The sequence below is a fragment of the Myodes glareolus genome, chromosome 5, assembly GCF_982192425.1.
Source record: "Myodes glareolus chromosome 5, mMyoGla1.1, whole genome shotgun sequence".
Lineage (NCBI taxonomy): Eukaryota > Metazoa > Chordata > Mammalia > Rodentia > Cricetidae > Myodes > Myodes glareolus.
In genome coordinates this window covers 30,538,624-30,564,831 of record NC_142030.1, presented here as the reverse complement: position 1 = coordinate 30,564,831, position 26,208 = coordinate 30,538,624, and the positions used below count along the sequence as shown (strand labels likewise).

The 26,208-nt window shown below is 39.4% G+C and overlaps 1 protein-coding gene across 1 annotated transcript in view; it reads left to right on the top strand.

The window, feature by feature from the left end:
- Dnah12 (dynein axonemal heavy chain 12) overlaps positions 1-26,208 on the top strand; it is a 162,664-nt gene that overhangs the window by 20,588 nt on the left and 115,868 nt on the right. Inside the window, 8 exon segments of the mRNA XM_087906207.1 lie at positions 4,605-4,783; positions 6,010-6,145; positions 8,968-9,093; positions 10,178-10,312; positions 10,677-10,870; positions 11,828-12,071; positions 21,290-21,475; positions 23,321-23,521. Of these exon segments, the coding sequence (XP_087762333.1) occupies positions 4,605-4,783; positions 6,010-6,145; positions 8,968-9,093; positions 10,178-10,312; positions 10,677-10,870; positions 11,828-12,071; positions 21,290-21,475; positions 23,321-23,521 (1,401 nt within the window).

Sequence of the window (26,208 nt, the reverse complement as noted above, 5' to 3'; positions counted from 1 at the left end):
GCCATCCCCCATATCTAGTTTGAGTAAAGTATCCCTCCAAAGAGGACAGGCTCCAAAAAGGCAGTTCAAGCACTAGTGATAAATCCTGGTCCCACTGCCAGTGTCCCCATAGACTGCCCTAGCCACACAACTGTCACCCATATTCAGTGGACCTAGCTTGGTCTTATGCTGATTCCCCCACTATGGATCCGGAGTCAGTGAGCTCTCACTAGCTCAGGTCAGCTGTTTCTGGGGGTGTCCCCATTATGGTCACAACCCCTTTTGCTCATATTTTTGCTCTTCTCTCTCTTGGACTGATCTCCAGACGCTTGGCCCAGTACTTAGCTGTGGATTTCTGCATCTGTTTCCATCAGTTACTGGTTGAAGGTCCCGTGATGACAATTAAGGGAGTCATCAATCTGATTATAGGGGAAGGCCAGTTCATGCACCCTTAAGGGTCTTAGCTGGGGTCATTCTTGTAGATTCTTGAGAATTTCCCTACTGCCAGGTTTCTCACTAGTCCCATACTGGCTCCCCCAATCATGATATCTCTTTCGCTCATGTTCTTCCTCCCCCTCTCCACTTCCACCCTCCTTCTGTCATTTTTTTTTACTGCTGAATATTACTCCATTGTGTAAATGTGCCACATTGTCCTTATCCATTCTTTGGTTGAGGGGCATTTAGGTTGTTTCCAAGTTTGGGGTATTATGAATAATGCTGCTGTGAACACATTTGAGTACATGTCCTTGCGGTATGAGTGTGCATCTTTCGGGTATATGCCCAAGAGTGGTATTGCTGGGTCTTGAGGAAGGCTGATTCCCAATTTTATGAGAAATCACCATTGATTTCCAACATGGCTGTACAACTTTGCGCTCCCATCAGCAATGGAAGAGTGTTCCCCTTTCTCCACATCCTCTCCAGCATAAGCTATCATTGGTGTTTTTGATCTTAGCTATTCTGACTGGTGTAGGATGGTATCTCAGAGACATTTTGATTTGCATTTCCCTGATGGCTAAGAATGTTGAGCAATTCCTTAAGTGTCTTTCAGTCATTTGAGATTTTTCTGTTGAGAATTCTCTGTTTAGATCCAAACCTCATTTTTAAATTTGATTATTTGTTATTTTAATTTCTAGCTTCTTGAGTTCTTTATATATTTTGGAGATCAGTCCTTTATCTGATGTGGGGTTGGTGAAGACCTTTTCCCATTCCATAGGCTTCCATTTTATCTTATTGACTGTGTCCTTTGCTTTACAGAAGCTTCTCAGTTTCAGGAAGTCCCATTTATTAATTGTTTCTCTCAGAGTCTGTGCTATGGGGGTTATATTTAGGAAGTGATTTCCTGTGCCTATGCACTGAAGACTACTTTCCACTTTCTCTTCTATAAGGTTCAGTGTGGCTGGGTTTATGTTGAGGTCCTTGATCCATTTGGACTTGAGTTTTGTGCATGGAGATAGATATGGACCTATTTGCATCCAATTATGCCAACACCATTTGATGAAAATGTGAAAATGCTTTTTTTTTCATTGTATAATTTTAGCTTCTTTGCCAAAATCAGGTGTTTGTATGTGTGTGGCTTTGATTTGATTCCATTTGTTCACCTGTCTCTTTTTATACCAATACTAAGCTGTTTTCATTACTGTAGCTCTATAGTAGAGCTTGATGTGAGAGATGGTGATGCCTCTGGAGGTTCCTTTGTTGTGCAGGATTGATTTGGCTATCCTGTTTTTTTTGTTTTTCCATATGAAGTTCAGTATTGTTCTTTCGAGGTCTGTGAAAAAATGTGTTGGGATTTTGATGGGGATTGCATTGAATCTGTAGATTGCCATTTTTATTATGTTGATCCTACCTATCCAAGAGAATTGGAGGAGATCTTTCCATTTTCTGATACCTTCTTTAATTTCTTTCTTCAAAGACTTAAAATTCTTGTCATACAGGTCTTTCACTTCCTTGGCTAGCATTATTCCAAGATATTTTATATTCACTAAAATCCTGTTCTTTTGTGTCTAGAATTTCTTCCTAAGCTTTCTCAGGTTTTTTGTGGATGTAATTGCCCCACATTGGCGTGCCAATTTGTTGCAGTTTGTAATAAAGTAGTCCCACATTTCTCCATTTCTTTCAGGGAATTTTTCATTTCCTCTTTAAGGTCTCTTTCATCTTCCTAAAGTTACACTTAAGGTCATTTTCTTGTGTTCCTTTTGGGTTAGGATGTTGAGGTCTTCCTTTCTGGGGTCTCTAGGTTCTGGTGGCGTCACATTACTCTTCACTTGTTGAATGTGTGCTTACGCTGCCACCTGCCCATCCAGCACCTGCAGATCCAGCACCTGCCCATCCAGCACCTGCAGGTCCAGTAGCTGCAGGTGGAGCCTGTGCTCCAGGGGCGCCCTCTTCCCCCAGTTGGTGAAGGGGAGGCCTGTGGGTGCAGGCAGGTCCATGCCTATAGTGGACACTGATATGGTTCTGGGGACTCCTCCAGGTATAGTCCCGGGCAAGACTGTCTCCAGGGGAAGTTAGGGCAAAGACTTTGGTAGTCACAGCTGCTCTCTAGCGGCAGTCTGTGCCAAGACTCCAGTGGTTACAGATGTGGTGGGGGGATTGTTGTATGTGTGGGGGATCTGCTCTGGGGTCTCTGGGGTTTGTTGGGTTTGGGTCTGGCACAGGATGTGCCTCCCAATGCTAGGCTAGAGAGCAGAGCCCTCCAACACAGAACCCAGACACTAACCTCTCCAGGGGCAGTCTGGTCTAAGGCTCCAGTGGTCACAGATGCCTTGTTTCCTTTTTTATTTCTTTCTTGACCCATTTGTTATTTAACAGCAAGTTGTTTAATTTCCACGTGTTTATATAGTTTCCACAGTATCTTATATTGATTTCTAGTTTCATTGCCTATTTAATGATTCCAAGTTTTCAGATTCTGTTGAGATTTGTTGTATAGTCTGTTCATATGATTTATGATGCCCTATAAGAATAAAGACCCCGTGAACACACTATTATACCCACATTTTACATGACTGCCAGGGATGGAGCTCAGGTCTTCATGCTTGGCAACAAGCAGTTTAACCATTGAGTCGTCTCCCCAGCCCATCTGTCGCTCTCTTTTGGTTGTAGAATCCATTGATCAATTGCTGATAAGGTCTTATGATAGCTATATGGTAACTTGTTTTCTGTGTTGCTCTGAAAAAGTTAAGTGACATTTTCATTTCAGATTTTGTGTTCTACAGTTTCTTTGTCGACTTTCATTTCTCCTTGTTATATTTATATTTCCTCTATTTTCTTTAACATATTGAGCATATTTAAAGTATACTACATAGAGACTGTGTATATATGTCTGTGTCATATAGGGCTTTTCCATGTCTCCCATCATTTGTGTATGATATGAACTTAGCATTGTTTAATTTTTGTCACATGACAAGTTTATACAAAACATGCTATAGTGATCACTTTTTGTGATTTTCTCTCTTCTTATTGTTAAATTCATTGCTACCCATTGTTCTCTATTAATATCAACAGTATTTGTTCTCTGTTATGTTTCTATCCAACAAAAAAGCAATTATTCAAGATAGTCATTAAATTAGTTAATGTTCTCTGATCCATCAGACAATGAAAAGGTTAAATCCCATTTATTAAATAGTGTAAACTGTAGAAGAATATAACATTGAGATAAAAATGAGGGAAAATCTTTTCACAAATGAATAAAAGAAACAAGATTTTTGGCTGTGGGTGTAATACGGTAACAAGGAAGAAGGCTGGTAGGAGCATTAAAAGGAGATTGTGACATTAAGTCAGAGATTGTTCAGAGTCCGAAAGCGTGTTTTATTTACACAAAATACAATGTAGGCTGTCAAAGTTTTATTTTATACTACTTTGTGTGATTTTTGAAAATCATCCCAGTTTTTAAGTACTAAGAAATTGATAGAAATTCCAAAATCTTGGATCTTTGATAATGGTAGACCATTGTATTTCTGTCCTATTTTAGCATAAAAGATTTCTTATAATTCTTTTTCTAAAGATTGAACATTCAGAGAGCTATCCAATAATGGCAAAGCAAATATATGCATCTACAGACATTGTAGCATAATACAGGTTTGTTCCGAAACAGAGATGAATTGACTCTGGACATACTTTTTGATTGAAGAAACGTTGTGAAATATTCAAGTCAGCACAATTGGTATTTACCAGTCAATCAAATTTCACCATAAAAAGAACAAGAATGTTTAGATACTGACTGTGTTAGTTCAGTGGTCGAGCACTTGGCCACAATCATTCTCAAACCCTGTGTTTAGTCTTAGCACCAAGTGAAAAAAAATGTGTAACAAACGGAATGAGTCACCTAGCAAAAATAATATATTGCATGATTAAGAATTTCATCATAGGGGCTGGAGAAATAGCTCAGTGGTTAAGAGCACTGACTGCTCTTCCAGAGGACCCGGGTTCAATTCCCAGCACCCACATGGCAGCTCACAACTGTCTGAAAATCCAGTTCCAGGGGACCTGGCACCTTAACACCAATGCACATAAAATAAAAAAGATAAATAAATCATAAAAAAAATTAAAAAAAGAATTTCATCATAATATAGTACTATAAATCACTAATTATAAAATTCTAACTCTTTTTTAACACTGTTCTTAAGTTTATAGAAAAGTTTTTCAATCTTGCCTCAGAAATAATGCTTTTGCCTCAATGGGTTCATTACCCTATGGTTCGTCTGGACTGCGAGGACCTGAAGACAGGCTTGACTAACAAAGCAAGAGCCTTTGCAAACATCCTGCTAAGTGACATAGCTTCAAAACACAGAAAAGAAAACGAATCGTAAGTAGAATTAATCACTGTATTCAGAATAACAGGGCCAAAAAATTTTCTCTAAAATTACTCTCTTTCAAAATACAAAAGATGATAGGGCAGTGGTGGCGCACACCTTTCATGCCAGAAATTGGGAGGGAGAAGCAGATGGATCTCCGTGATTTCAAGGCTAGCCTGGTCTACAGGGTGAGTTCCTGGACAGCCAGAGCTACACAGAGAAACTCTGACTTGAAAAACCAAAACAAACAAACAAGCAAACACACAGATAATAAAAACTTTCCAGCCTAGCTGGATTCTTTCCTGATATTTCTAGCGGTCTATCAATACAAACATTTTAAGACATAGGAAGGTAAGCCTGAAAAAAATAAACTTTTTGTTGAATAATGACACTGGGTACCTAGATTCATACTTCTATACATAGGATATCATAGAGTTTAAGATCTTTTTATTTGTTATATTGTTTTATTTCACAGGAACATGAGCTATGCTATGCTATACTGTTTCCATTTATCCTTGAATTATTCAGTTCAGCAGGATGAGTAGCTTCATTTTATAAATAGAGAAACTGGATCTTGAAGTTTGGCCTAAATTCACTGAACTGGTTGTCTTAGTGAGCTTCTCATTGCTGTGATAAGCTCCAGGGCAGAAATAGCTTTGGGGAGTCAGGCCAGGAGCTCAGGCCAGGAGCCTTGAGGCAGGAAGTGAAGGAGCAACTTGGACGCAGTCTGCTTCTGTACATGGCTTGTTCGCCATGGCTTGTTCCACTTAGTTTCTTGTACCCCAAAGACTGCCTGCTCAGGAGTGGTGCTGCGCACAGTGGGCTAGGCTTTCCTGTATCAGTCAATCATTGTGCCCCCAGGCCAGTGTGGTGGAAGCTGTCTTTAGTTGAGGCTTTCTCTCTCTTGTGTCAAGCTGACAAAACTAGCCCTCACCTTCGCAGCAGCTGAGGCAGGATTCAGATCAGGACTGGCAGATTTAAGGTCTGCCGCATTCCCTGTCTCACTCGTGAGAGAGCTTAAGAGATCACTAGGTGAAAATGTTACCTTAATTTTTATTGATATGATATATGGTGACATCAGGCCAACTAAGTTTAAATATCATATGATCTCTTAAGGAATCAGCCAGTTGTTTTTAGGATCGTTTCCATTTTATAACAATCATAGCACATGTTTATTAAATATGCTACAAATTGCTTGTCATAAATAATCAGAGTCATAATCAGAGTGTTCTGTCAGTATTTGCAGTGAATTTGAAGCAATCAAAGATCATGCTCTACGAGTTCCTGAGACAACAGAAGAAATGATGGAACTAATCTCTTTTGTAGAAAAAGCTCGAACTAAAGGAATTCATGATTTGGCTTCAAGGATCCAGGTAAAAAAATAATACTTAGAAACTATTATGAAGTAAGACATCAGTATTGACACAGCCAGGTAAAAATAAAAAAAAAGCAGAATAGCCCAGAAGGTCTCACAAGTTCTTCTGGTCACACCTCCTGCTGCCGTTCTCCTCCCTCTATTATATGTTTCTGCTCTCTATCTCCTCATCCCCTGTAGAAACCGTTTACTTGATTTTCTCTGAAATGATGTTTTTGATTTTCTTTAGTTTCATCAATTATGCTTATAATCTTTTTTCCCTTTGGTTTTTTGAGACAGGGTTTCTCTGGCTATCCTAGAACTCACTATGTAGCTCAAGTTCACCTTGAACTCAGAAATGCTCCTGCCTCTGCCTCTTGAGTGCTGGGATTAAAGATGTGCACCACCACTGCCAATTATGTTTACATTCTTGAACAATATGGAGTTTAATTAAATAGTAGTCTTAAAACCTGCACAAGGTTCTATATCCATTCAACTATATTTAACTTCCATTCTGTTTGAAAGGCTTTTAATACTGTAAAACATAACAGATTACTAAAACCCACATCCAACATAATTTGCGATGTTGTAAAACAATTCCAAACGCAGAGAAGGAATAGAACCAATATCCGGAAGCCGTCATCACAGCCCCGGGCCCATTAGCATGTGAATACTGTCTTCATTTTTATTGTGTTTGCTTTCTTACTCTCCCTTATAGCTTTACGGACTATAAGAGTGCATTTCTACTAAACATAGTTTATTTTCATCTGACTTTGATATTTATCTAAGAGAAATCATTTTGTTTGTATTCTTTTGCACATCACCAGTGTTATATCAACTAATGACACTTTTTCCAGCTTATTTTCATTTCAGGATAGTCCATTTCTGATACTGTATTAGTGTGTAAGGACTTAGTTTTTAAATTTGCTGTACTAGGGCTGGAGAGATGGCTCAGAGGTTGAGAGCATTGCCTGCTCTTCCAAAGGTCCTGAGTTCAATTCCCAGCAACCACATGGTGGCTCACAACCATCTGTAATGAGGTCTGATGCCCTCTTCTGGCCAGCAGGCATACACACAGACAGAATATTATATATATAATAATAAATAAATATTTAAACTAACTAACTAACTAAATAAATAAATATGCTGTACTAGCCTGAGGATTCGAGCTTGATCCCCAGCATCCACATAAAAAGTTGGGCCTGGTGTTGCATGTTTAGGATGCTCATGTCCAGGAGGCTGAAACAGGCTTGCTGAACAGTTAACCTATCTTCATCACCGAGCCCTAGGCCAGTAAGAGACTCTCTTAAAAACTAAGGTGGTTTTAAGCTGGGCATAGTGGTCCATGCCTTTAATCCTAGCTTTCCAAAGGTAGAGGCAGGAGGGTCTATATGAATTCAGTGCCTGCCTGATCTACATAGTGAGTTCCAGAACAATCAAAGAGAGACCTTGTCTCAAAAAACAAAAATTAACAGATAATATGGGCCATTCCTAAGGAATGATACCAGAGATTGACCTCTGGCTTCCACACACACATGGACACACACATATACATATATATTTGCACACACAGAAGGAGTTTTAGAATTTACTGTTCTGGATATTTGATTATTATTTTTTGTTATTAATGGCAGTGCTACTGTAAACATTTCTGTGCGTGGATCCTGGAGACTGTGTTCACGCATTTCCCTCAGGTGTCATGGAGGGGGCTTGACCTTTCTGAGCATTACCACTCCTTTCTGAGCATCCTAGTGTCCTCCAGATCCAACTTTTCTTCTTTTAATTACTGGATTAGTTAATTTGTGTGAGGGTGTGCACAGGACAGGACATATGTGTGGAGGCCAGAGAACAACCCGAGGGAGTTGGTTCTCTCCCTTTGTGTGGTTCCCAGGAGTCTAACCCATGGCACCACATGCTTTTCCTCCTAACTATCTTGTCATCCCTGATGTTTTGTTAAGTGATTAAGTGATGCAGCAGTACTATATAACATATAGATCAATGAGGTCCTTAGGGGCCAAAAAATTGTGCTTCTCCGATTACATCTACTGTGTTAAGTTTTTTTTCCTTTGCCGTTCACTCTGGAGCTCCTCCTGAACTTCCTGCTATAATGCTAAGTAGCCAAAATGTGATAATATTACCAAGGATACAGAATAACAAGTGATGATAAAATATTTAGTATTTTCGCATCAGAGAATAAAAATCAAATCATAAGAACAAAAAGAATTTAAGATAGTTTAAAATCGAAAGTTTCTGAGGTTGCCAAACACTTGATCACTTTATAAAACCATGGACAAGGAGGTCAAAGAGTTACCTTTATATTAAGTCAGCAGTCAGAGAAAAACAATCTCATGTATGGGAGTGTGTGTATAGAGGGGTATCACATGGGCTATGTGTGTGGATGTCTTCCTCTGTCACTCTCCTATTTATGTTTCGACAGAGTTTCTGTCACTAGGTCTGCAGCTCACATACGCTTTGGCTGGTCAGTAGGCCCCTCGGATCCTCTTGTCTCCAGCTTCCACATTCTGGTATCACACACACACACACACACACACACACACACACACACACACACACACACCACTATTTCTGTTTATTACTGGGGCTCGAGATCCAAACTCAGGTCTTGTGCAGCAGGCGTGTTACCCACTAGGTCATCTTCCCAGCCCCAGGCGCGAGCATTTAAAGATTTTTTTAAAACCCTTGTTAAAGTACAGTTGTATGGCTTGAAGCCAAATAAATACCTGTGATTTGGACAGAGCACAGAATATTAAATTTGAAGGAACATTAGAAACTGTTGGCTGTGTTCTTTTTTATATGATATATCTAAAGTTTCTTTTGTAGGAATCTAAACGGCAAATGAGTTACTTTTTAGATGTTTTTCTATTTCCTCAAGAAGACTTAAATTTAAATGCAACTGTCCTCATGTGGCCTACAAAAATTAATCCTGTGTTTGATGAGAACGATGAAGTAAGTATATTTTTAAGTGTATAATTTGTGTTCTGGAAGTTTTATTATTACCTCTCTCCCCTGCCTGTGTGAGTGTGTGTTTGTGTGTGTGTGTTTGAACACTGTGAAATGCATGTTGAAATAAGACCATTTGTGGGAGTTAGTACTACTTCTACCTTGTGGATCCTAGGTATTGGACCCAGGCCACCAGGCTTAGTGGCCGCCACCTTTCCTGGCAGAGGCATCTCACTGTCCACAGTCTGACATTTTAAGTAGTATGGTTGTTTAATTTTCACACCAATTTGCCATCTGACTTTTAAAAGCTTCATATATGTAGTGTAAGTGCCTTTCACCTGTTATGATATTGTCAGCCTAGAATAAGCTTCTAGGCTTAACTCTCAGGGTTTGGTTAGTGTAGCATGAACAACAAAGAGGTCAGAACTATTATGTGAACTAATAGTGAACATGAGCTAAGTGATTTCCACTTATTATTAAATACTCATAAAATCCCAGCTCCTCTAATTTCTCCCATTTTATAGATGATTAAAATGTAACTGAGAGAAGTTGAGTAACTTGCTCAAATTCTCAGAGATTGGAGGTAACAGATTTAGGATTTTATATCAGACTGGATATAGTTTAAAATCCCGAACAGTAATCAGCCAGTTTATTCAAAATTGGGAGACAAAATAGAACAATAGATAAGGTTTTAATCTCAGTTTTTTGCTTTTTCAGTCTTGTAACCTTGACATGCTTCAAAATTTTCATACATCTCAGTTTCTTTATCTTTGCAGAGAAAACCATAATAATGTAGAAAAGGTACTTAACAGCTCTTAATATATGGTATGTGTATGCTCAATAAATGGTGGCTTTTAATTTTATACCATAACACATTAAATGGTCAAACTATATAATTAACTATTTTGAATTTTGAAAGATGTAGGAAAATTTGTCTCTGATTTACTCTTTGCATCTATACATTGGTCTTTAAAGACAATGATTCTGTTTCCATTTTCTCTAAATTACTATAAAACATTGATAGCTTTATTTCAAAATTCTTATCTTTCTACTACATTTGTTAACATCATTAAATTATCTTTTCATAAAGCTCATTGAGAGTGCTAAGCGCCTGAGGGAGAATGAACTAATAGCCAAGAGAGAGAAGCTGATCTTGGAAATAGAGAAGGAATCGCGTCGCATGGAAGAATTCAGGGAGTTTGCAGAACTGGATCGCATGCAGCAGGTCAGACACATAGTTAGGGCTGTGACTGTAGCAAACCAGAGGTTAGCACAGGCAGACAAACACACTTTAAAATATAGAGGAAACATGCACTTAGCATGTTAAATGAAGGTTGGCTTGATTATCGAACCTGACATCTGTGACTTAGTTTACTGCCATACAAAGTGCATAACCATAGCATCATAAAACATAGCACAATGTTCATCACCATAATGATGTTGTGAAGTTGGTATTTAAACAGGAGAACATTCCTAAACCCTGTCTCAGAAAACAAAACAAAACAGGAGAACATTAGTTATGTGATATTATGTGATCTTGTTATAATACCATCTGGATATTTCAGGAACAGACATTTGTTTGCTTTTAGTATGTGACAGACGTAAGGCAACTACAGAAACGCATTCAGGAATCCGAAGAAGCAGTTCAGTTTATTAATAAAGAAGAGGAGCTTTTCAAATGGGAATTGACAAAGTATCCCGAGCTGGAAAAATTAAAAGTTAACATCGAGCCCTACCAGAAGTTTTTTAATTTTGTTTTGAAGTGGCAAAGAACAGAAAAAAGGTAACTTTTGGTAATATAATAAAAAAATTAAGCAAGTGATGTTAAAGTGTATAAAGATAAGGTATTTCTTGTTAAAGGTTTCAAAGTAGTACTTATTCATTTACTTGTGTGAAAAGCAAGTATCCTATGGGAGAACTTCAGATGGTGCTAACGTGCGGCTGAACCGTACGACAGAGCTTGGATTTATCTGTAATGATACCTGGCACAAATGTGTGGCTCGGATCTACAACACTGAGATGAAGGGTCGTCTCATGCTCTACCGACTGAGCTAGCCAGGCTGGATATTATTACAGATGGTTGTGAGCCACCAGGTGGTTGCTGGGAATTGAACTCAGGACCTCTAGAAGAACAGGCTGCTGAGCCATCTCTCCAATCCTGAGTTTCTATAGAAACCAGGTGGTAGTGGTGTATGCCTCTAATCCCAGCACTAGCGAGGATTACACAATGGGAGGAGACAGTTTTCAGTCAGTCTCATTCTGAGGATTCCTGGAGGCAGGATGGCCCTTTCAGCTGAGGTAAGAGACAGTGGCTGGCTGCTTTGTTTTTCTGACCTTCAGATTGAACCCCAATGTCTGTCTTGGGGTTTTTATTAATTGTGCTACATTTATCAGAGCCAGTTCACGTTTTATGGAACTAGTTTACTAATACTCAAACAAAATTTGAAGTGCGCAGTCAAGTCTGCATTTTACTGAATAGTGTTAGCTACCTCCTTGTCACTGGATGCATGTTTTACCGCAGGCCCTGCAGTTTAAAGGATGGTGTTAACTCTGTCCCTTTACCATCATTTCTACCTGCGTGACTCAGTTGTCTCTCATATAGAACAAAATGATTCCACAGAAAAGTTTCCCAATACTTATATATAGTTCAAAAGTCTGAATTTTAAATTAATTTTTCTTCTTATTCAGGTGGATGGCTGGAGGGTTTTTGAGTTTTAAATTAATTTTTCTTCTTATTCAGGTGGATGGATGGAGGATTTTTGGACCTTAATGGGGAAAGCATGGAAGCCGATGTAGATGAGTTTTCACGGGAAGTTTTTAAGACACTGAAATTCTTCCAAACCAAGCAAAAGAAAGAATTGCAAGAAAGAAGAAAGGCAGCAAGAAAACAATCTTTGCTAGAAGAGAAACCTGAAGAAGAACCCAAAGAGAACCCTACAATTGCTATGTGTACTATCGTAATGGAGCAAATAAAGGTTTTTAAGGTATACATGTATTTAATGGCATTTAAATATCATACATCTCGTCTCAGTGTCATGTTATATACTACATAAAATATAAAATCAATCCTCCAATAGTAAGACTGTGTATTCAGTAGTCCGGCACCATGGAAAAAAGTTTTGGTCAGTAAGTAATCAGTTGTATCTCCTGGGAGTGCCTGATGCAAGGTGCGTGACCCTAATATGTCGTCTCTCTGACTGTGGTAATTGGTTCAGGGATATGCCCTTAGTCCAAACTGGGCCAATAATATTCCTCTTGGCATTTTTAAACTGGCTGTATGCTAGGAGCCTGGTTTGTTTGTTTGTTGCTCCGGAAGCTGTTAAGGCTATGAGTTGTGAACTTCCTGTGGTTTTGAGATGGCTGCTTTGATCAAGTAACTCTGATACCTAAAGAAAAGTGAAAATAGAGAGTTTGGTGAGGCAGCACATCCCAGCACCTAGAGGTTGAGGTACAGGGAAGTTCCAGGCTAACATGGGCTATCTACTGAGATACCCACTTGTCTCACCAAAACCAAAACAAACAAAAAACAGAGATAAGCAGAGACCCACATAATCAGTGGAATTTTTTTTTTAAGATTTTATTTATTTATTATGTATACAGCATTCTGCTTCCATGTATGCCTGCGTGCCAGAAGAGGGCGCCAGATCTCATTATAGATGGTTGTGAGCTACCATGTGGTTGCTGGGAATTGAACTCAGGACCTCTGGAAGAACAGCCAGTGCACTTAACCACTGAGCCATCTCTCCAACCCTTTTTTTCTTAGTGTAGTTTTGAAATACTTTTTTTCTTATCTTTTGGTCAAATCCTCACCTTCTTTATTTTAGACAAGAATATTTATGTATGTACATGTACATCTATGTGTGTTCTTGTGTATTCACGTATGGAGGAGCACATTAGTGAGGCATCCATGCACATATGTATGGAGGTCAGAGAGCATTGTCTTTCCAAAAATGCATGCACATGTATGCTTTTCTGTGTGTGTAAGTCAGAGGACAACATGTAGGAGTCAGCTCTCTCCTTCCTCCATGTGGATTTTGGAATTGAACTGATGTCATCAATCTTATTGTGCAGCCCAACCTGGCCTGGACCTCGTGTAGCTCAGGCTAGCCTCAAACTCATGATCCTCCTACTTATACCTTTCCAGTCCTAGGACTGTAGGCATGGACCACAACACCGGCTGCCATTTCCTTCTTCTGTGAAGCTGATAATGCACTAGTGAGTCTAGTGGTCATGCCGACTGTGCAGCTAGTGTGTCCAGACTGTAGGCTGGCGAGCCTGCTTAAGTTCTACCCTGTCTGAGTCACATTCTTCTAACAATTAGATGAGTTGTCTCATTGAAGACATTGACGACTTATGGATTACTTCCTATGTTTAGTACATTTCATGGTCCAAAAATGAAAATCTACAAACTCTCATCTCATATTTCTCATCTTTATTACGCCGCTGATCAGTGTTAGCACTTGAATATTTCAGAACTCTGGTACATACGCAACAGTGTGAATAGAGTGTCTTATTACATAGGATGGAGCATGTGTTATCACCCCATTATTTCGCTTAATTTACATTGAAGATCATAAGTTGTTAAATTTGTTACTGTAAGACTGATGATAACATTTCTTTATTTTTATATAATATCTGCTTCCCTCTCTCTGGGTTTCCTGTACTCTGCCTATACCCACAGTCCCTCCAGTAATATTTCCATGGATCACAGGAGAGAGGAAAGGAACTTGATGCTTGCTGGGTAACATACTTTACACTTTAATTGTCAGTCTTGGTGGCTTTTGTCACTCCCATGAGGATGAAGTGGTATATCATGGTTTTGCCTTGCATCATCCTGAAGGCTGAATATCTTTCACATGCTTACTGGACTTTTTGTGCCTTTTTTGGAGAAATGCCTTTTTAGATCATTTGCCCTTTTTTTCTGAGACAAGATTGGTCTGTGCCTCCCGATTAGCCTGTTTACTTGGTGGCCCAGATGGCCCCAAACTGGCAATTGCCTCAGTTTCCTGAGTGTTGTGATTACAGGTACAAGACTCTATGTCTGGCTCTTTACCCATTTTGTTCTTCCTTTTCCCATCTCTTTGTGTTCTCTCCTTTTAAAAAAAAGTGAGTCCAATTACTGATGTTTGCTGGAATGTGAGCTGATCCTGTTCACTTCAACTTGTGCAGGCCTCATACAGGCTACCTGTAGCTACAGTGAGTCCATGCAATCAATCCCATGTATACAACAAAGTGTAAGACATGTTTATTCTTTACAAAGTGCACATGGCCTCTTCCATAAAGATAGGTTCTGTTGACTCAGAAACAATGCTCAAGATAAAGGTCTAGGGAGAATGACAGAGAACGTAATAGTCTGTGGGAGCCAGGAATGGCCTGTCCCTGCATACAGCTCAGAGTTTACCTAGGCTACTGGAAAGTACAAGTGACACCTTTCCTAAGGGTGGGTTTACTGACTGTGAAACAGTGCTCAAGATAAAGATCTAAGGAGCAGGAGTCTAGGATAAGCACAATAGTCTGCGGGATTTGAGTGTGGCCTGGCCACACAGACAGCATAGACATCACCAGACTATCAACTCCATCCATTTCCTACTTTGCTAGTGTACATCTCCTCCACTGAGGAGTCAACGCTGCATGTTTAACATGCCCAGTTTCCTAGTGCTTATCTGAACACATGGACTTTATACCATCTACACATTTCTTTTAGATGTTCTAATTTGGTGTAATACAGGTTTTTAATGTCCTTATGACTCTATGAATTTCATCCATATCTGTTGTTATGTCCCCCGTTCATTTCTAATTTTATTAATTTGAATATTTTATCTCTGCCTTTTAGTTAATTTGAATAAGGGTTTATCAGCCTTTCTGATTTTTCTCAAAGAGTCAACTCTTTGTTTCATTGATTCTTTTTATTATGTTTGTAGCTGCTACTATTTTATTGATTTCCTTTCTGAGTGTGATTATTTCTTGCTATCTACTCCTTTGGGGGTATGATTACTTCCTTCTGTTCTAGAGCTTTCAGGTGTGCGGTTAATTAACTAATATGAGATCTCTCCAACATTTTTATGTAAGCATTTAGTGCTTTGAACTTGCCTCTTAGAATTGCCTTCATTGTGTCCCATAATTTTGGATATGTTGTCTATTCATTTTCATTCAATTCTAGAAAGTCTTTAATATATTTTTATGCTGTTATGAACATAGTTGAGCACTTGTCCTTGTGGTATGATTGAGTATCCTTTAGGTATATACCCAACAGAAGTATTGTTGGGTCTTGAGGTAGATGGTTTCCCAATTTTCTGAGAAACCGCCATACTGATTTACACAGCAGCTGTACAAGTTTGCACTCCCATCAGCAATAGAGAAGTGTTCCCTTTACCCCACATCCTCTTCAGCATAATCTGTCATCAGTGTTTTTGATCTTGGCCATTCTGACAGGTGTAAGATGGAATCTCAAGAATTTGTCAAAAATCAGGTATTCATAGGTGTGTGGATTGATATCCAGGTCTTTGATTCAATTGCATTGGTCTTCTTGTCTGTTTTTTAATACTAATACCAGGTTGTTTTCATTACTGTTTTTTGTGGCTATTGTAAAGGGTGATGTTTCTCTGATTTATTTCTCAACCCATTTGTCATCTGTATAAAAGAGGGCTAATGATTTTATCTAGTTGATCTTGTATCCTGCCACATTCCTGAAAGTATTTATGAGTTGTAGGAGTTCCCTGGTAGAATTTTTGGGGTCACTTATGTATACATCATATCATCGGCAAATAGTAAGAGTTTGACTTCTTTTCCAACTTGTATCCCCTTGATCTCCTTTTGTTTTCTTATTGCTCTGGTCAGAACCTCAAGTACTATATTGAATAGACATGGAGAGAGTGGACAGCCTTGTCTTTTTCCTGATTTCAGTAGGATTACTTTGAGTTTCTCTCCATTTAGTTTGATGTTAGCTTTTGGCTTGTTGTATATTGCCTTTATTGTGTTTAAGTATGTTCTTTGTATCCTTGTTCTCTACAACTTATCATGAAGGGTTATTGGATTTTGTTGAAGGTTTTTTCAGCCTCTAATGAGATGATCATGTAGTACTTTCTTTCAGTTTGTTTATATGATGGATTACATTGATGGATTTTCCTATGCTGTGGGAGGTCCTTCTGTCTATGTGTTGCTTTTGTTGGTTAATGAATAAAGGAGCTGCTTTGGGCCTATAGCAGAGCTATAGGGGAACAGAGCTAGGCAGGGAAAACTAAATGGAATGCTGGGAGGAAGAAGGCAGAGTCAGAGAGATGCCATGGAGCTGCTGGAGTCAGGCATGCCAAAACTTTGCTGGTAAGCCACTGCCACATGATGATATACAGATTAATAGAGATGGGTTAAGTTAATATGTACGAGTTAGCCAATAAAAAGCTAGAGCTAATAGGTCAATCAGTGATTTAATTAATACAGTCTTTGTGTGATTATTTCGGGTCTAAGCTAGCCAGGTAGCTGGGAACCAACAAGAAGCTTCCTCTTTCAACATTCATATGTTGAACCATCCTTGCATCTCTGGGATGAAGCCTACTTGGTCATGGTGGATGATTTTTCTGATGTATTATGGGATTTGTTTAATATATTTCTTAATTTATGTATTGACTCATTTTTCATTCAGTAGTGATTTGTTCCATTTCTATGAGTTTGTAAGCTTTGTGTTGTTTCTTGTTAATATCCAGTTTTAATCCATGGTAGTTAGATAGAATAAAGTGTATTATTTCAATTTTCTTGTATCTGTTGAGCATTGCTTTGTGTTCAAGTATGTGGCAAGTTCTGTAGAAAATTCAATGAGGTGCTGAGAAGAAGGTATATTTTTTTGTGTTTGGGTGAAATGTTCTCTAAATATCTGTTAGGTCAATTTTATTTATAATATCAGTTAGCTCCAGCATTTCTGCTTAGTTTTTAATCTAGATGATCTGTCTATTGGTGAGAGTAGGGTATTGATCCCTCTGTCAATGTGTGAGGATCAATATGTGATTTAAGCTGTAGTAGTTTTTCTTTAACAAACTTGGGTGCCCTTGTGTTTGGGGTTTAGATGCAACTAATTAAAATGGCTTGATGGATTTTTCCTTTGGTGAGTATGTAGCCTCCTTCCCTATTTGTTAATTAGTTTTGGTTTGAAGTCTATTTTGCTAGATATTAAAGTGGCTACACCAACATGCTTCTTAGGTCCTTTTGCTTGGGTTATCTTTTCCTAACCTTTTATCCTGAGGTAATGTCTGTCTTTGATGTTGATGTGTGTTTCTTGGATTCAGCAGAAGGATGGCTCCTGTTTTTGTATCCATTCTGTTAGTCTGTGCCTTTTTCTTGGGGAATTGAGATCACTGATAATGAGAGGTAGCAATGACCAGTGATTGTTCATTCCTGATATCTTGTTATTGTTGTTGTTGGTGGTGGTGATTTTGATGGTGGTGGTGGTGTTGGTGGTGGTGGTGGTGGTGGTGGTGGTGGTGTGTGTTTCTCTTCTTTTGATTTTGCTGATATGAGATAATTTATTTTCTGCATTTTCATGGTTGTAGTTAACCTCTTTAGGTTGGAGTTTTTCCTTAGGCACCTTGGGTATGGCTGCATTTTTAAAATGGAAAGTGATTGACTTTATCACAGAGCATCCTATTTTCTCCATCTATGGGGATTGAAAGTTTTACAAGGTATAGTGCTATAGCATCTGTGGGCTCTTAAGAGCACGCAGCACAGATCATTGATGTCAAGAGATATCAATAAGCAGTATTTGTTGATTCCTGTTGTTGTGTGTGTGTTCCTCTCTTTGAAATTTGCTGGTCTGGGGTTATTCTGTATATTTTCTTGGGTGTTGTTAACCTCTTTAAGTTGGAGTTTTCCTTTTAGTGCCTTTTAGGGCTGGATTTGTAAATAGATATTTCTTAAATTTGGTTTTATCATGGAATTTCTTATTTTCTTCTATTGTGATTGAAAATTTTGCTTGATGTAGTAATATGGACTGGTAAGAGACTGTGGTCTCTTAGAGTCTGTAGAACACCTGTCCAGCCTTCTGACTTTTAGAGTCTTCATTGAGAAGTCAGGTGGTATTCTAATAAGTCTGTCTTTTCTTCTTGCAGCTTTTAATGTTCTTTTTTGTTCTGTTCATTTAGAGTTTTGATTATTATACACCAAGAGGAATTTCTTTTCTGGTCTAGTTTTTCCTAGTGTTCTGTATGCTTCTTGTACCTTGATAAGCATTTCCTTTAGGTTAGAGAAATTTTCTTCTATGATTTTGTTGAAAATATTTTCTATGCCTTCTTCCTGGTTTTCTTCTCCTTCATCTATTCCTGTTATTTTTAGATTTGGTGTTTTCATAGTTTCCAAGATTTCTTAGATGTTTTATGCCAGGATTTTTGAGATTTAATGTTTTCTCTGACTGAGCTATCCATTTCTTCTGTGGTGTCTTCAATGCTGTGCTTTTCTCTTCCATCTCTTAGATTCTGTTGGTGAGGCTTGCCTCTGCACTTCCTGTTTCAGTTCCTAAATTTTTCATTTCCTTATTTCTCTCAGTTTGGTTTTTCTTTATTGATACGATTTCCACTTCTGGGATCCTGATAGGTGTAGCCACTGAGGTTTCTGGGTACAATGTGTCCCTAGGTGTTGGGAGCTGAAACTTAGAAATGGGGATGGGCTGGGAGGGCAGGGATTGATGACGTCCACAGGAGAGAGGAAAGCAGGGTGTTTTGCCTGCTAAGTCTCTTGGGAATTGGGGCAGAAAGTGAGGAGGAGCCACAACAGATAGTTTGTCACAGTGCATTGACACTGAGACTGGGCATTGGACATTCAGGAGAAAAGGGAGAGTGAAGATCTGAAGATTGCTTACCTGCTTTGCTCTCTTATTTGCTTCTCAGGCAGTCTTGGCTGGGAGGTTCCCTGAGGATGCTTGCTGGAGTTGGGGCTGGAATAACAGGATGAGTTGGGAGGAAGGTTAGAGGAGACGATCTACATTCTGCTGGAGATGAGGGCAGAGCGGTTCGGGAAACTGCAGCAGGTGGTCTGCTACAGGGATGGGACCAGACTGGACAAATGGAAGAGAAGAGGGAGAGGTGGAGATTCACAGTTAAACTACCTGTGACCTAGCGTGACCTAGGTTCCCAGGGAATGCCTGCTGGAGTTCAGGGCCCGGATCAAGTGATGAGTAGGGTAAAGGAAGGTTGGAAAAGGAGATCTTTATGATCTCTATTGGAGATGGGAGCAGAGAGGAAGGCGAGGAGGCAGGAGGTGGGATCAATGTTGCTCTGTGACCTGTAAACCAAATAAACTCTTTCCTTTTCAGTTGATTTTGGTCAATGATTTATCACAGCAGCAGAAAGCAAATGAGAACATTCACACCTATACCTTATCATATTGACCCCAGCTCCTTCCAGTCCGTTCTCTTCCCTCCATACCTTTCTAACTCTTAATTTTAAACTCACAGTGTGCAATTTGTGACACCCCTGTAATCTTGGGTATTTGCCCATCCTCTAGAGTGTGATTGATCTGCTGGAGACCACGCCTGTAAAGAGAACTGACTCTCCCTCTTCCAGCTGTTACTTTTAAGATTAGCTCCTCATCTAGGAGTTTGACTACATGCTCACCTTTCCCTTCCATTGGGATTTTGTCTGATTTGAGTGTGTACAGTCTGATATGTGCTATCACAACTACTATGAGTTCATATGTGCAACTACCCTATTGTGTCCAGGAATCTCTGCTTCCTTGTCTCTTTACTCTGCCGTCATGGAACAGGTGAAGGAGCTGCATTCACTGCCTCTGGTTCTTTACCGTCTCTCTTCTCTCTCTTCTGCTATGATTTCTGAGCCTTGGGAAGAGAGGGTGTGGTAGAGATCTCCCATTTAGGGATGATCACTCTAGTCTTTACTCTCTGTACCTTGTCCAATTGTAGTTTCTGTGTTATCATCTGTTAAAAACTTCTCTGATGAGGTGTGAGAGATCACTAATCTACAGGTGTGACAGTAAGTTCTCAGGACTCAGTTTAATCCTGTGCCCATTTTGCAGAATAACAGTAGTAGGTTCTCTCCCTAGGTCCTAGGGCCTCTCTAACCACAGCTTCTTGATATTGATGATTGTACCAGCTCGGGTTCCACCTTGTACAGACCACTCCCATAACGTTTAAATGGCACCATTGTGTCAGTGGGCTTCTCTCTCTCTCTCTCTCTTTCTTTTCTTTTTTTTTTTTTTTTTGATTTTCGAGACAGGGTTTCTCCGTAGTTTTGGTGCCTGTCCTGGAACTAGCTCTTGTAGACCAGGCTGGCCTCGAACTCACAGGGATCTGCCTGGCTCTGCCTCCCGAGTGCTGGGATTAAAGGCATGCGCCACCACCGCCCAGCTAGTGGGCTTCTCTTGCCAAGGCAATTGTAGCTCGCAGGGCCCATAGCTGGAAAAGACTGATGATTACTCTTGTTCTCTGGAAGCTTGTGTAGCACCTTCCAGCACTGCAAAAACTAACTGTTAGGTATAATCTTCCCAGGTCAGCATCAGCTTGATTTCTCCGTGTTCTGTGACTCACATATGTGGTATCTTCAGCAGGAGGGTTCTGGAGAGTGACCAAGAGCAATAGCAGCTGCCTGTAATACTCGGGGGTCTATGGGACTTCAGTGGCCAACAATTCCAAAAGAACTAACCTATTCCTGGCCCTGGGTTTTCCACGTGTTGACCTGTGGTGTCTAGCAGGGGCGCTGTCACTCTGATACAGAGTGACTACATCTAAACTCTTTCAATATATGTGCATGTATGTTTTAGAAAGCCCCACAGCAGCAGGCTTACAGGTGACTTTTTCAAAAGGTCTGTAGTACTGGTTATCCCTTCTCCACTCTGCCCTTTCCAGATCTTTTCTACATCTTTTCTACATCTTTCCAGTTGTTTGGATCTCCATTCCCTTTAAAATTATATTTGTATTTTTTACTATGTAGGCCTCACATTTCTTAAATTTGCTATTAAGCACTTTATTTTTTGTGATACTAAGGTTCATGGAAGTTTTCCTTATTAATTCTTACTTTGGTAATTTCTTGATTGCTATGCACGCCTAGTATTGCAGGTGAACTTTAGAATCATTCTGTTCCTCGTTCCCTTCCTCTCAATCTAGTTGATGTTTTGACTTCACTCATATTAAATAACTTAAAGAATTGTAATTTTCCTATTATTAAGGTTAGTCAAATGAGATTATTGTCTGTATTTCCATCCTCAGGACTACATCCCTACTGTCTCCATTCTGTGCAACCCGGGAATGAGAGCTCGTCACTGGAAACAGATGTCAGAGATTGTGGGTTATGACTTAACTCCAGATTCTGGAACTACACTGAGAAAAGTTCTAAAATTAAACCTTGCACCATATTTGGAAAAATTTGAAGTGATAAGTGCAGGTGCAAGCAAGGTAAGCATGAAGAGAAACTGAAATACTTGATGAGTTGGTTCTCTAATGGGGGCAGGCTCTGTTTTGATGCGGTCTGTACAGTACAGATAACACCGGCGAGTGGAGGGTGACGGAGCATCACTCTTTCATGATGCAGACATACGCTTGCTGCTCTGAGATCCAGACTAGAAACGGCTCCTTTGATACTTTCCTAATTCTGCCATGTTGCAATAGAATTGGACGATACGTTAGTATTGTTATATGATTGTTCTATTAAGAATCTGAGTGAATGGATATGTATGGAGCACATTGTGTGTATGTGTGTGTGTGTATGTGTGTCTATGTCTGTGACTGTGTGTGTCTGTGTCTGTGTGTATGTGCCAACAAATAAGTATGGCCTTAGAAAGAAGGTTCCAGAAATACACAGAAAATTCAAGCTACAGGCTACCTGCAAAAAGGCCATTTTGGAGACAACCCAGTGGGTATTTTATTCTGTTTCCCATTTTAACAGCGACAACAAGAGTTTCCATAACAACTAAACTTCAAAACACTTCATTTTTCTTCGGATTTTTTTCTATTTTTAATTGGAAATAGAAATTTTCATGTAGTATATTCTGATTATGGTTTCTCCTCCCCTAAACTCTTCCCACATCTTTCCTTTTTCTCAATAGAAAACAAGCATCTAAAAATAATAATAAAAAAGTAAATTAAAATAAAAATAATAAATTAAAATATGACAAAACAAACAGAAGAAAAGAGCCAAAGAAAAAACACAAGAAAGACACGTAGACACAATGACTCACTTTTTTGCACGCATAGGATTTCCATAAAAACACAAAATCAGAAACCATAATATATACATGGAAGACCTGTAAGATTTTAAAAAAGAATGCCATTGAGTTAGTTTTCTGTTGGCCATATGCTTCTGGGCATGGGGCCTGCCCTTAAGAGCGGTTTGTATACCCAGTGAGACTCCATTGGAGAAAGCTAATTTCTCCTTTATTAGAGATAGCTTCTGGGTTCCTCCCAGCACTGGGACCACAACTGCGCAGAGCTTCGCATGCCCTCTGCAGGTTGCCGCCATCACTGCGAGTTCAGATACGCATCAGTCCTGCTGTATTTGGAAGGCCTCGATTCCTTGGTGTCCTCCTTCCCCTCTGGCTCTCACGGTCTTTCCACCTCCTCTGCCACAGAGAAGAGGAATGGGATGGAAACATCTCATTTAGGATCGAGGGTTCCAAGTCTCCCACTCTCTTCAGACAGGCCACTTATAGGTTGTTTGTTGGTTCCCATCTACTGCAGGAAGGAGCTTCTCTGATGGTAACTGAGCAAGGCAGCTACGGGTATAGGAGAGTGCCATTTTATTGTTCTTCTCCTTTAGCAGAACCGTGGTGTTTGCTTCTCTCCTAGGTTCATGCCTTCCCGAAGGAACTTTTAGATCATTTAAAAATTACCCCTTCTTGATAGACAGATAGATAGATGGTAGATAAAAGATAGACAGACAGACAGACAGATACAGACAGATGACAGACAGGCAGACAGTTATGGAGATTACAATTTAATGAGCAAAATGCTTCCTGAGATGCCCAGGGAAATTAAAGAGCATAAATAAGTTTCTTTATTTCATTTTCCTTTTTGTTTTTCAAGACAGGGTTTCTCTGTGGAACAGCCCTAGCTCTCCTGGAACTCGCTGTGTAGACCAGGCTGGCCTTGAACTCACAGAGATTCACCTGCCTCTGCCTCCTGAGTGCTGGAACTAAAGGAATGTGCCACCACCACCTGGCTATAAATTCATTTTTCCGTCATCCTATTTTTATCTGCCTCCAATTTTCTTCATCCTCTTCTTTTCCCATTTCTCCCTTTTAGGAATTTTCCTTAGAGAGAGCCATGAATGCTATGATAGCGGCTTGGGATGATATTTCTTTTCATATAAGTCTGTATCGTGATACTGGAGTCTGTATCCTTTCTTCAGTGGATGAGATTCAGGCAATTCTTGATGATCAAATTATAAAAACTCAGACAATGAGAGGCTCACCTTTTATCAAACCATTTGAAAATGAGATCAAGGTATGTTAAGTATGATAGCTCCTTGTCATGTATAAAAATGTCTATCTTCTTTCATATATCTTCTCATAAAAATATTCTTGGATAATTTTTAAATGTATATTCAAGTGATAGAACTGAGCCTTTGTATGTGGTGAAATACAAAAATACACATTTGAAGATTAATATGCGGTAGGAGGCTGAAGAGATGACACCGTGGTAAAAACACTTGTTCAGTCCCAGCATCCACAAGGTGGCTAGCAACCATCTGCAACCCCAGCTCCAAGGATTTGGGGCCCTCTTCTGTCCTCCATGGCTGCTCTGTCATGTACACAATAAACAGATATATAAAGACAAAACGCTTATCTATATAAAAGTTTAAAAATGAATAAACAAATAATATATTAACTAATGTTTTTTGAGAAGAAAGCCATACTTTATTAAGATTTGTCTCCAGTGAGAGAGATAGAAGGGAACAGTCTCAAGCTCTTCCTTGCTCCCCTTCCAGTCCTCCTCATCTTTCCCTACTTCGCCTTGAGACGTGGACTCACTCTGTACTGAAGGCTACCCTTTAACTCACTATATAGGCCAAACTGGTCTCAAACTGGTGGTGATTATTCTACTTCAGGTCCTGAGCACTGGAATTACAGGATGAGCCACCATGCCTAGCTCTGGTTTTGTTTCCTCCCTCTTTCCCTCCTCCTTTTTTTTCCTTCTTCCTTCCTGCCTTCTTTTCTGTAATAGGTTCCCACACACATTAAGTGCACACTCTAGACCAACAAGCAGTTTTTATAGCAAGTGAAATTTAAAAACTTCATACCTGGGACTTTTTAAATACAACTAATTTCTAATTTTAGAAAGCTCAAATCACATATCACACTGCATCCTCACAGTAAAGTTATCTATCACCATTAATTCTATTTTGAACAACAAGCATTTAATGAATTGCTGTTTACTTCAAAAAGTAAATAATGTATCTTTACTGTTGATTTGGGTAACTCTGGAAAACATACAAATTATGATAATAGCTTTATACATAATAAAGTCCAGTAGTTTTTCCCCTCTGTGAGCACAAAGCCAATATAGTACAACCAGAAGGTAAAAAACTAAGAAAGGGTTATGAACGGTATAAACTAAGGGAAGCACTGAGTGTGTGTGTGTGTGTGTGCGTGTGAGTGTGTGTGTGTGATGACATTTATACTGGGAAGACTTGTCATCTAGTGAAGAGGTAGCAAAGCTTGAAATCCCAATCTTCAGGAGCTTGAGGCAGGAGAATCATCGTGCATACCAATCTACGCTAGGCTATCTAGCGAGTTAGAACCCAGCCTGGACTATATGACAAGACCTTGTCTCAAAAAAAGGAAAAAAAAACAAGTAAAAAAAAGAGAGGTCAGGCTTTTAAATACATTGTATGTTTAAAGGTGGTAGAGAGAAATTTCTCTACTTATTATTCAAACAAACAAACAACAACAAGAACCAAAACTTATTCTATGGGACCTGGAAGAGGAGCTGGGTAACCTTGGTTGATTTACCCAGCTCCTTGGTTTCATTTGAAACAAAGAACCAACTTGACGGGCTGTTTGCTGTCAGCAGTTCTGTCCTCCGACCCAAGCACTGCCACTTTAACCCTTTAAGTTTCTGTTAGGTAACAGCAATAATATCAGAATTCTAACTGGGGGCTATATAAATTGAGGAAAAGACAAATTACTGGATTGTTGATTCCAGCTTTGATTGATGTTAATTATGCTAGCCAATGGTCTAGTGGTTTCACATTTACTAGCTTATTTATTCCCCACAGCAGATCTTCATGGTAGACATTGTTATTATCTATCTAAATAGGTAAGAAAACTGAGGATGGATAATTTGTCCAAATTCACTTAGCTATTAAATCATATAATTGAGATTCAAACCAAGGCAGTTTTTAAAAACTATATATAATTTTAATAGCATTTTAATTTACAAGTAACAACTTTATATATTTCTGTTATACATTGTGATGTATTTTTATAATGTGAATGGTTTACTTTAAGCATAAACAGTGTTTCATAGACGGTCTTGGTTGCCGTCATTTGTAGAAAACAGTTGTGCTTTTCAAAGAGACCGAGCACTGGATCTGTCCTACAGCAAGGCTAACCTGGCCTTTCTTATTCAGTGTGTGTGTGTGTGCATGTGCACATGTGTGCGTGTGCACATGTGTGTGTGCGTGCGTGTGCACATGTGTGAGTATATGTGCACGTGTGTGTGAGTGTGCGTGTGTGCGCGCATGTGAGGATACATTGCTGGGATTGGTTTAATTAAGAGTGGAAGGGCCAATAGCTACGCAAGAGGTGTAGCCAGACTTCTGGGCAGGAGCAGAGGCAGTAGGAGGTGAAGCTAGGCATGAGAGACACAGGATGGGATGGAGGTAAAAGGCACGTGGTAGAACACAGACTAATAAAAATATGGCTTAATTTAAGTAATAAGAGCTAGTTAAAAATAAGCTTAAACTAAAGGCTAAGCTTTGCTAATTCATAAGTCTCCATGTCATTGTTTGGGAGCTGGCTGGTGGGACAGAGAAAGCCTTGTTACATATGGGGATTACCCTGCATATTGTAGTACATTTAGCAGTATTTCTGGTGTCCATACACCAGATGTTAGAAGTATCTCCCCCCTTCGCTGTAATAACCAACCATGTGATATTTCAGACACTCTGAAATATTGCCTGGTATGGA